At 37.5% G+C, this 11,075-nt stretch overlaps 1 protein-coding gene across 1 annotated transcript; it reads left to right on the forward strand.

Annotated features, from left to right (window-relative positions):
* Positions 1-2,585: 2,585 nt before the first annotated feature.
* LOC132171860 (ABC transporter B family member 11) lies at positions 2,586-9,059 on the forward strand. Its single transcript, XM_059583272.2, has 12 exons — positions 2,586-2,918; positions 3,022-3,076; positions 3,185-3,360; positions 3,459-3,680; positions 3,810-4,048; positions 4,282-4,807; positions 4,889-5,162; positions 5,383-6,275; positions 7,194-7,460; positions 7,578-7,841; positions 7,951-8,244; positions 8,336-9,059. The coding sequence occupies exons 1-12, from the start codon at positions 2,586-2,588 to the stop codon at positions 8,690-8,692; spliced, it is 3,900 nt and encodes a 1,299-aa protein (XP_059439255.2). The 3' UTR covers positions 8,693-9,059.
* The last annotated feature ends 2,016 nt before the right edge of the window (positions 9,060-11,075 follow it).

An 11,075-nucleotide genomic window follows, 5' to 3' on the forward strand; every position in this document is an offset into this window, starting at 1 on the left:
TGAGGGGAAAAAAAAAACGGTGGTAACGTTCAGGAGTGGCTTGCAAGCCACCCCCAGGCCTATTGGGGAGGTTGGGCAGCCACCCAACAGGCCATGGGGGTGGCTGGCAAGCCACCCCAAGCCTGTGGGAGTGGTTGGGCGGCCATTGGGTGCTTGGCGAGCCACCACTAAATCACCTTTTTTTTTTTTTTTTTCAAATTCAAAACTATGTCATTTTTAGGGGGCATTTTTTAAATTATTATTATTTTTTTCAAAATAGCATTTTAGTAACTTAACCTCAAAAAACAACGTTGTTTTGCATTTTCCATCCCATTTGACGGTGTTAATTAGCGGAGTGGCCAAATTGCAACTTTTTAGTAGTTTGGGGTTACTTTATCACTTTTTGAACATTAGGGAGCTAAAATAAAAATGATTAGTAGTTCGGAAGGCTAAATTATATTTTTCCATTAATTATTTCATAGCTCTCTAAAATTTCACTCCCCATTTAATTCGTACGGTGAAAAGCTAATAGATTGCACCATACGCCATACGCAACCCCAAAGAGAATAGTATATTGTTAAAATTCTGAAAAGCGGAGAGTTTTCTTGGATGTTCTGATCCTGTCAGTGATTTTTCCTCTGCTTTCTTTTTGATGACGGGGTTGCAGACATTTCGATTCAACCAAAGAACAGACCAAAGTTTCCTTCCATTTCTTGTTTTTTCTGCAAACAAACAAAAGTTTTATTGAATGTTGCAAAATTAAACAAAGAAAATATACATCCCCGTTGGGATTGATGCATCATAGAACATATTTGAGAAACTGTTTTGGTTTTTCTTCTTAACCAAAAGCAGAGTATGTCATTCTTACATATGCATCATGCATGAGTTATGAAACTTTTCAGAAGCTTAACGTACCAGCCGTCAAGCATTTACAAATGAAACAAAACAAAGGAAAGAAATAAATAAAGAAACGGCTGACGGCTGGTATTTATTTGCTTTCTAAATAACCACAGGTTCACATGGACACTTTGACTTCAACGTCGCACAAGAGAGCACGTAGCCGCCACTCTATATATAGCCGCCACTCTATATACAGCGTCTCACAACTAATTTAGGATTGAGATCTCCTAGAATTCCTTTAAAGTCGATATTGTTAAATTCATAAATCTAAGACGTTCATTTCATCTAAGCGTTTAAAATAAGTCATCTTTCGGCCTAAATTTTAGCATATGTATTCGACTTTGTCGTTTCCTTCATAAGCACTCTCTCATTTCAGTTCCTCTAGGGACCAACAAATATCATTATTTATACTGTAGGCTATACCAACCTTGCATTGCACATTTTCAATAACTATTTGCGGCTAAAGCCAAAACATCACATTGCACCTAAGCTGCAATGTCAATCATTCTAGGTGCCGACTGTTTTCTGGTTTCTCCAATCCTTTGTTAAATCCATCTTTCTCTCTCTTTTCGGAGAGTGTTAAATGAAATGGTCTCCATCATCAACTCCGTTCTACTTATCTCTGTCCATTGAAACAGATATAAACCAATTCATTCAAATAAGAGTTGTTATTAGTTTTTATGCATAATCTTTTTGGAAGGTTAAGTTCAACTAACTTGAACCTTTCCCAATATTATTTTCCTGCGTAAGATAATATCAGTTGATAGTTTCAGGTACCCTTTTGATCTTTTGCTGAATTAATCTTTGAATCACTCTTTTCTTTTCTTTTTCTTTTTTTGATCTTTTGACAGTTGGGATATGTTCATTTTCAATGGTCATGACAATAATGTGTTGTTGTTCAATGATGATATCTCAATCCTAAGTGTTTCACATGCCTTAAGTACAATTTTAATCACAGTAAAAAAAAAAAAAAAGAGAGTACAATTTTAACCATGTATATATAAGTTTTTGAATACCCTCCGCTTTCAAGTTAGTTTTAAAGGGTGAGTTATACCTAAGGATTGTATCAAATGAAGATGACTTGAGATTGGCAACTTAGTTTTGCAGGGTTCTTGATTTTGCTGGTTGCCACAGGGTGGCAGGAGATTTTGTATCTGACAAAGAACATAAAAGTTTCGTTCAGCTTCCTCTTTCTCTGTTAACAGGTAAAATTCAAAGTAGAAAATGTATATTTTTTACTGTTAACCTCATGGCTCACCAGAAATTTCGTGAGGATTGAAAAACCTGAAGGTGATTGGTTATAATACGCAGGCAAAAATTTACACCACCGGTGTTTATAGAAAAGTATTATCTCATCAACAAGGCTTCTCTTCCTCCATGGGGATTGGTCGTGCTTGTTTAGTATTCTCTTGTACTGTTTGAGTAATAGAAACAGAAATGTTTTGTATAAACTTTATTTTTACAATCTTTCAACCATATACACAGCATAGGGCTCATGGGCTAATTCTCATATTGTTACTTATTTCTGGACTACTAGTAGCTTTAGAATTCATCATATCCATGTAGTTTCATGAATTATCATTTTGATACTCTAATATATTGACAAGAAGCCACTGGTCCAACTTTTCTGTCTTGATTTATCAGTTGCTGATTTCAGCAATTAATTGTGTTCTTGAGGTGCAATTTAGGTTCTTGGACTTGGTAATATGGCAGTGGAGGGCGGCCTGGAAGGCGATGCAGGTAGAAATGAGGCCATCACTTCAGAAGGCAATGCAGAAGGAGGGAATAGCTCTACTATGAACGGGGAACAACAAAACTCCCAGAAAAACAAAGGAGATAAGAAAACCAGGACAGTTCCATTTCTCAAGCTTTTCTCATTTGCAGATTCCACTGATGCTGCATTGATGATTGTTGGCACAATTGGAGCCGTTGGGAGTGGGATAGGCATGCCCCTTATGACAATATTTCTTGGGCAAACGATCAATACTTTCGGCAGTAACCAGAATAACAACAATGACATCGTTCATTCAATTTCTAAGGTAAAAACCAATGAACAAGGTACCCATTTAAGAATATGTCTAGGAATGTATTTGAACCCTTGATAGGATGATGTTCTTACTTAGCAACCTGGTGAAATTTTAGGTCTCTCTAAAATTTGTCTACTTGGCACTGGGGATTGGTTGCGCAGCATGCCTCCGTAAGTACATTATATGCTTTAAGTGATTACCGATTTTTAAGGCATAGAGAAAGCCTTTTTATGTATAACCCCTTGAAGATTAAGAATCTCCGGTCTATTGTTTGTCAGAGGTGACATGCTGGATGGTCACAGGGGCGAGACAGGCTGCAGGAATAAGGAGTTTGTATCTGAAAACTATACTGAGACAAGATGTTGCTTTCTTTGATAAGGAAACTAACACCGGAGAGGTCATCGGGAGAATGTCTGGTGACACTGTTCTCATACAGGATGCCGTGGGTGAGAAGGTATAGAAGAGCTGCCAAAATTACATCAAAACTAAGAAAAGATTGCACAAAATTTTTATTTCATCTTGGTCTCCCAACTAAATGTGCTAGTACTGCAGGTTGGGAAATTTCTACAGCTGATATCAACCTTCATTGCGGGCTTTATAATAGCATTTATCAAGGGGTGGCTTCTTACCATTGTCTTGTGTTGTGCAATTCCTCTTCTTGTGATAGCTGGAGCCACGGTGTCCTTGATTATATCGAAGATGGCAACCCGTGGACAAAATGCGTATGCAATGGCAGCAAATGTAGTTGAACAAACAATTGGCTCAATCAAAACTGTAAGTCGATTTGTCAAAACAGAATACTTTTGAAAAAAAGACTTGATGGTTTCAACTTAAAACGGTTAATCTGATTTCTCTCTTTAGTCTTTACCAAAAGATGGACCTTTGTCAATGCTTCCAATGTAGGTAGCATCATTTACAGGGGAGAAGCAAGCTATAACAAGTTACAGCAAATTTCTTGTACATGCTTACAAATCTGGTGTTCATGAAGGCTTAACTGCCGGAGTAGGTTTTGGCACGATTTTGTTTGTCGTGTTTTCCACCTATTCGTTGGCTGTGTATTTTGGTGCCAAGCTGATACTACAGAAAGGATACAATGGGGGTCAAGTGATAAATGTGATTATCGTAGTCTTAAATGCTTCCATGTAAGCTGCATTTTGTATTTCCTTTAGCTTGTAGAAGTATGTAAATATGCTAGTAACATTATGCTTCCTATTTCCCCAATAAGTGAAATCTTCTTTCGGCTTATGTTGCTGAATTTACACAAGCGCTGATACTCAAAAATATATGAACCCATGGATGCATGTGCATCTTTTTTAATTGGCTTATTTAATTATTTAATTACTTCTTACCTTTTGCTATCTTGTGGTTGCTTCAGGTCCTTAGGTCAAGCATCTCCCTGCTTGAAAGCATTTGCAGCTGGCCGAGCTGCGGCCTATAAGATGTTTGAGACTATTGAGAGGAAGCCAGACATAGATACTTCTGATAAAAGTGGGAAAGTATTGGATGACATTCGTGGAGATATAGAATTGAAGGATGTTTATTTCAGCTATCCAACCAGACTGGATGAGCAAATATTCAATGGATTTTCTATTTATATCCCTAGTGGCATGACTGCAGCTTTAGTTGGAGAAAGCGGAAGTGGGAAGTCAACAGTGATCAGCCTAATAGAGAGATTCTATGACCCACAAGTTGGTGAAGTTCTAATAGATAACATTAACCTCAAAGAGTATCAGCTTAAGTGGATTAGGGGGAAAATTGGTCTTGTCAGCCAGGAACCTGTGCTGTTTGGTGCCAGCATTAAGGACAACATTGCATATGGCAAAGATGGTGCAACTATTGAAGAGATAAGAGCTGCAACTGAACTTGCAAATGCTGCTAAATTCATTGATAAATTGCCACAGGTTCTAATTTTCACCTTGAGTTCATCTTCAAGGTCTGAAAATTATTATTCTTATTTTGGGGTTTTTTATTTTACTATGTAGGGGATAGATACTATGGTTGGTGAGCATGGAAAGCAGATGTCTGGGGGACAGAAGCAGAGAATTGCCATTGCAAGAGCAATCCTGAAAGATCCACGAATTTTATTATTGGATGAAGCAACAAGTGCACTTGATGCAGAATCAGAGAAAATAGTACAAGAAGCATTAGACAGGATTATGGTTAACCGAACAACTGTCATTGTTGCCCATCGTCTGAGCACCGTGAGGAATGCGGATATGATCGCCGTCATTCACAGAGGAAAAATGGTTGAAAAAGGTAATTGATGATAGGTATTATTCATACTATATTACTCATTTAACATGTTGAACCAATATCATATATGCATCCAACCTAGTAGGCAGATTCTTGTTGAGCACATCATTGTAAATGAATATTCAGAACCAGGTCTGTCACTGTGGCTTGACAGAGAATGTGAGATACTCATTTCGTAGTTTATTTGGCTATTCCTTTTTTAATGTATTTTGCCATGGATCAGGCTCACACTCAGAACTACTCAAGGATCCTAATGGAGCATTCTCTCAACTTATACGCTTGCAAGAAGTAAACAAGGAATCACAACATGCTGTAGATGATCAAGAAAAGTCAGAAATTACTTTGGAATCTCTCAGACAGTCAAGTCTTCGGCGGTCAAGCCGAAGAGTGTCAATACCACATTCCATTAGTCGGGGATCATCAGTAAATAGCAGTTGTCACTCATTGTCAATAGCATTTGGTGTACCCACAAGACTTGATGTAACTGATACTGCAGCGGCAGAACCAGATACCCCTTCAGTGGCACCAGAAAAATCTCCAGAAGTCCCAATTCGCCGCCTTGCCTACCTCAATAAGCCTGAGATTCCACATATTCTAATTGGAACAGTAGGTGCAATCATAAATGGAGTGGTATTTCCAATATATGGTTTGCTAATTTCCAGTGTAATCAAAACATTCTACGAACAACCTCATGAACTAAGAAAGGATTCGAAGTTTTGGGCAATAATGCTTGTAGTCCTTGGTTTGGTAGCATTTCTGTCATCTCCAATAAAATCGTACTTTTTTGCTGTGGCTGGGTGCAAGTTAATTGAACGTATCAGAGCAATGTGTTTTGAAAAGGTGGTTCGCATGGAGGTTGGTTGGTTCGATGAGCCTGAGAACTCAAGCGGTGCCATTGGTGCAAGGCTCTCGGCAGATGCAGCAATAGTGGGCACTCTAGTTGGTGACCCACTAGCTCAAATTGTTCAAAGTATTGCAACAGTGATTGCAGGTTTAGTCATCGCTTTTGATGCTAGTTGGCAGATGGCGCTTATTGTCCTTGCATTGGTTCCTCTGCTTGGAGTCAATGGATATGTTCAGCAAAGGTCCATGAAAGGATTCAGTGCAGATGCAAAGGTATGCTCTACCACTGATGACAGTTTTTATTGTTGCAGCATGCCAAATGGTATCATTTCTTAGGGAAAAAGACTAATAGCCTAGTTGAGAAATAGAGTTTTTAAGACAAAAAACGGTTTTTTTTTTTTTTGGCAAAAGTTTCATTTTTAAGCTTTTGCTAAAAATGTGTTTTGCCATTTTTTGGCTTTTTAAACCTTTAAAAGCGCTTTCAATTTTTTTTACCAAACATGTACTTTTTTGTTGAAACGGATTTTTTGAGTGTTAAACGCATTTTTAGACTCTCAAATGCACACCCAAGCAAGCCTTAAGAAAACAATTTCTTCAAGATGCATTAAAATGAAAACTTTCTTAGGTTTGAGTATGTTTAATGAGTTATTCATCAAGAGTGTACTTGGTTTTTTTTGGATGAATGAATGAATTTTTATTAACAAAAAAACCACACTCCATCAACCAAGCTGAAACAGCAAAAGCTACTCACAAAACAAAGCAACTAACCACATTCTATCTTCCCCATCAGCTAATGCTTTACAAAGACAACAACAACGACAAAGTATCTAAACCAGAATAACTAAACCCAACCTATCTGCTCCATCAATACAAAACATTATGTACTACGAACTTCGGTAAAACACACTTTGTTTCTCCTGTGTCGCCCCAACTCAGCAATCCATCTCCCAGGGATAAGACATTTCTGACTGTCAACCATAGGATGAAAGCTTGTTTAGGAATAACAAGAGAAATCCATATTAACTTCCACCAATCAACTCTAAGCCTCATAGAACAAATTGCTTCGCATGTATCACAACAGGTATAGAATTCTTTCTACGAAGCCACCCAAATGGCCTTATCCTTTTCACCAATCTTCACCATAGGTAACTTATTTTGGATGTTAACAAAAGTGAACATGCATGGTTGCAGGCAATGTATGAGGACGCAAGTCAAATAGCAAATGATGCAGTTGGGAGCATAAGAACCGTTGCTTCTTTCTGTGCTGAAGATAAAGTGATGCAACTTTATGAAGAAAAATGTGAAGGCCCTGTGAAGGCAGGCATAAAGGAGGGCTTGATCAGTGGAATAGGATTTGGAATGGCTAACTTCTTTGTGTTTTGCGTCTACGCGACCACTTTCTATGCAGGAGCTCAGCTGGTTAAGGACGGAAAAACAACATTCTCACATCTTTTCCGGGTAAATAAGAAATCGTTTCTTTTTCCAAAAGCTTCAGAACTTTCAGGAAAAATATAAATGAGATTCATTAAACCAAATTATCTTTTGATCTTCTTGACACGTATGTGTGGTTTGCAGGTTTTCCTTGCTTTGACCACGGCAGCTACTGCGGTTACTCAAACAAGCTCTTTTTCCAATGATTCTCAGAAAGCCAAGAATGCTACAGCTTCTATCTTTGCAATAGTGGACAGGAAGTCAAAGATAGACCCAATTGATGAGTCCGGGATATCACTGGATGATGTCAAGGGAGATATTGAGCTTCATCATGTAAGCTTTAAGTACCCATCTAGGCCAGATGCTCAGATATTCAGAGACCTTAACTTGGTTATTCCTGCAGGCAAGGTAAAGTAATATTCTCTAACATCATGTTTAGAATTTCATTCTTCGCTGCAACAGGAAAAGACGAGAACTCTCAAGTTTAAACAATATTCTTGTGAATGTCGTCTTTCAGACAGTTGCCCTGGTTGGAGAAAGCGGGAGTGGGAAATCCACAGTGATAGCATTATTGGAAAGATTCTATGATCCCGATTCAGGTCATATTACACTGGATGGAATCGAAATTCAAAAGTTTCAATTGAAGTGGTTGAGGCAGCAGATGGGCCTTGTAAGCCAAGAACCAATTTTGTTTAATGAAACAATTCGTGCAAACATTGCGTATGGAAAGGGTGGAAACGTAGATGAGACAGAGATTATAGCTGCAGCAGAAATGGCCAATGCCCACAGGTTCATTAGTGGACTGCAACGAGTAAGAATAGTGCAAATTGAATAAAATTGTTGATTGAAGTACATTTGCAAGTACTCTTACACAAATTCTATGTTCCTAATGCAACATGCAGGGTTATGATACTGTAGTAGGAGAACGAGGGCTGCAGTTGTCCGGCGGGCAGAAGCAGCGCATAGCCATTGCGCGTGCTATCATAAAAAATCCAAAGATATTACTACTAGATGAGGCTACCAGTGCACTAGATGCTGAGTCGGAAAAAGTGGTCCAAGATGCATTAGACAAAGTCATGGTGAACAAGACTACAATTGTGGTGGCCCATCGATTATCCACAATCAAGAATGCAGATGTAATCGCTGTGGTCAAGAATGGGGTTATTGTGGAGAAAGGAAGGCATGAGACTTTGATTAATATCCAGGATGGATTTTATGCCTCCCTTGTGGCACTTCACTCGAGTGCTTCAACTGCTTGAGCTTGTTGAACCTTTTCCCCTCTTAAAAAGTTTGTTGAAGGGTGGAAGGAAGACATAAACATGTATATATGTTGTTTCTCATAAGATTACCATTAGTATTGAGACATCTAAAGACAACCTACAATAATTGTTTTGAATTAAATTAATGTATTATTTACTCGAATAATTCTATATGTCTCTCTTGTGTCCATCTTAAGTCCCTCCAAGAATGATATGACTATTAAAATCACTATTTGATCAAAATCATTATTTGATCAAAATCTAATAATGATCAATCACAAAATCAATGGTAATTTTAATAGCCACATCATTCTTAGAGAGACTCAAGAGGGACACAAGAGGAACTTGTAGTATTACTCTATTTACTCTCCTAATTCTCATATGTTACATATTTATTATGTAACTCTCATAATTCTTAAATGTTACATATTTATTAGGGTTAATAACTTTTTTGGTACCTCGGTTATAATGTTTTTATTTTCTTCTCCATAGGTTTTAAAACATGACAAATCTAGTACCTCAAATTTTGGAAAAGATCGAATCACCACTTCCGTTAATTTCAGTCCGTTGGGATTTGCTGGGGATTGTGGTGGTAGGAGTTGCATTCATTGCTCTTACTCCTGTTTTTGCTCTACGAAGATGGATTACTGAAAGCTGCAGGCAGAATGATCCCGAGGAGATTGAGGAAAGCAAGCTTAGATCTTTGGCTGAGAAATCGGACAGGGGCCCTTGAAGTCCTTGATGGGGACAAACGGTTGAAGATTGCAACTGGTGCTGCTCATTTGCTTGCTTTTCTTCCCCATGGATTCGTCCCCCACATTATCCACAGAAAAAATCGGTTAGTCTGAACCTAGGCCGACGACAAACGGAAAAATGGGAGAAAGGGGAAAAAATCAAATTTTTTTACCTTTTTGTTTAATGTTATATGACGTGGATTTACTGTTTAATTTTTTTTAAAAAAAATCAATGGTGGAAAACATGTCGCGATATAACGTAGTTACGTGGCGATGACGTGGACTTCTGTTAGTGGGAGACTGACGAAAATTAACGGAAGTGGTGATTCGGTCTTTTCCAAAATTTGAAGAACTAGATTTGTCATGTTTTAAAATCTAGGGAAAAAAAATAAAAACATTAAAACTCAGGTAGTAGAAAAGTTATTAACCCTATTTATTATGTAACTCTCCTGATTCTCATAAGTTACACATTGATTATGTAACTCTCCTAATTCTCATATGTTACATATTGATTATGTAACACTCCTAATTATCATAGGTTACATATTGATTATGTACGTATTGTATTATTAGCCTCATTCAACTATAAATAGGCCATTTTATTTTACAATTTCTATCCAGTGAAGGAAAGATGTAGTCAAGAAAAAGGCTTTGACGTGTGGACGTAGGTTATAGGCCGAACCACCTTAATCTATATCTTTCTTCCTTGCTTTTTCTCTTTATATTTTTTATATACTTTAACATGGTATCAAAGTCTTAGGCAACGATTTTTCTAAAATCAACTTTTCCTCGGCCATTTTTATTCATTTGATCATTTTACAATGGCTGAAACATCAACTAAAGCAATTTCTTTCATTTGAGAGCAATGATTCACATGGGTCACTCAATGATCCTCATTATGTTCATCACTCGGATGGTCCAACAATGATGCTTGTTGCAACTCTTATGTTTAGAGATAATTATGGCACTTGGATTCGTGCTATCACTATGGCTTTATGTGCCAAAAACAAACTAGGTTGGATAGCATTGTGATGAAGCCAATTTTACCTAATAATCTTCCTTAATGATAAAGATGTAATGATCTTGTCTATTCATGGATTCTCAATTCTGTTACAGCTGAGATTTGTAATAATATTTTATATGCCGGCCAAACAATTGCCGATGTTCAAGTGTTGGCCATAATCGCCGTTGTCGGCCAAAGAAGCCAATGTTCATGTTTTGGCCACAACCAATGCCGAATCAGAGTTGCCGAAGTTCAAGTTTCGGTCATAGCAGCTGATGTTCTAATATAGGCCATAATAGCCATTTTTCCAGCCCCTTTGATGTTTAAGAGCAAACCTCAACATACGTGATCTACCGTTGGGTTTGTGGGGGCGTATTGAGACATAGACAACCTACAATAGTTGTTTTGAATTAAATTAATGTATTATGTAACTCTCATAATTCTCAAATGTTACATATTTATTATGTAACTCTCATGATTCTCATAAGTTACATATTGATTTTGTAACTCTCATAATTCTCATATGTTACATATTGATTATGTAACTCTCTTAATTCTCATTGGTTATCTGTTGATTATGTACTAATTGTATTCTTGGCCTCATTCAACTATAAATATGTCATTTTACTGTACAATTTCTATGAAG

The sequence above is a fragment of the Corylus avellana genome, chromosome 1 (genome assembly GCF_965113065.1).
Source record: "Corylus avellana chromosome 1, dhCorAvel1.hap1.2, whole genome shotgun sequence".
Classification (NCBI taxonomy): domain Eukaryota; kingdom Viridiplantae; phylum Streptophyta; class Magnoliopsida; order Fagales; family Betulaceae; genus Corylus; species Corylus avellana.

Excerpts from the sequence above, each read along its gene's own strand:
- LOC132171860 (XM_059583272.2), top strand. The coding sequence starts at position 2,586 with ATGGCAGTGGAGGGCGGCCTGGAAGGCGATGCAGGTAGAAATGAGGCC. Across the intron at positions 3,681-3,809 it reads CAATTGGCTCAATCAAAACT|GTAGCATCATTTACAGGGGA; the intron begins GTAAGTCGATTT and ends CTTCCAATGTAG. Across the intron at positions 5,163-5,382 it reads AGGAAAAATGGTTGAAAAAG|GCTCACACTCAGAACTACTC; the intron begins GTAATTGATGAT and ends GCCATGGATCAG.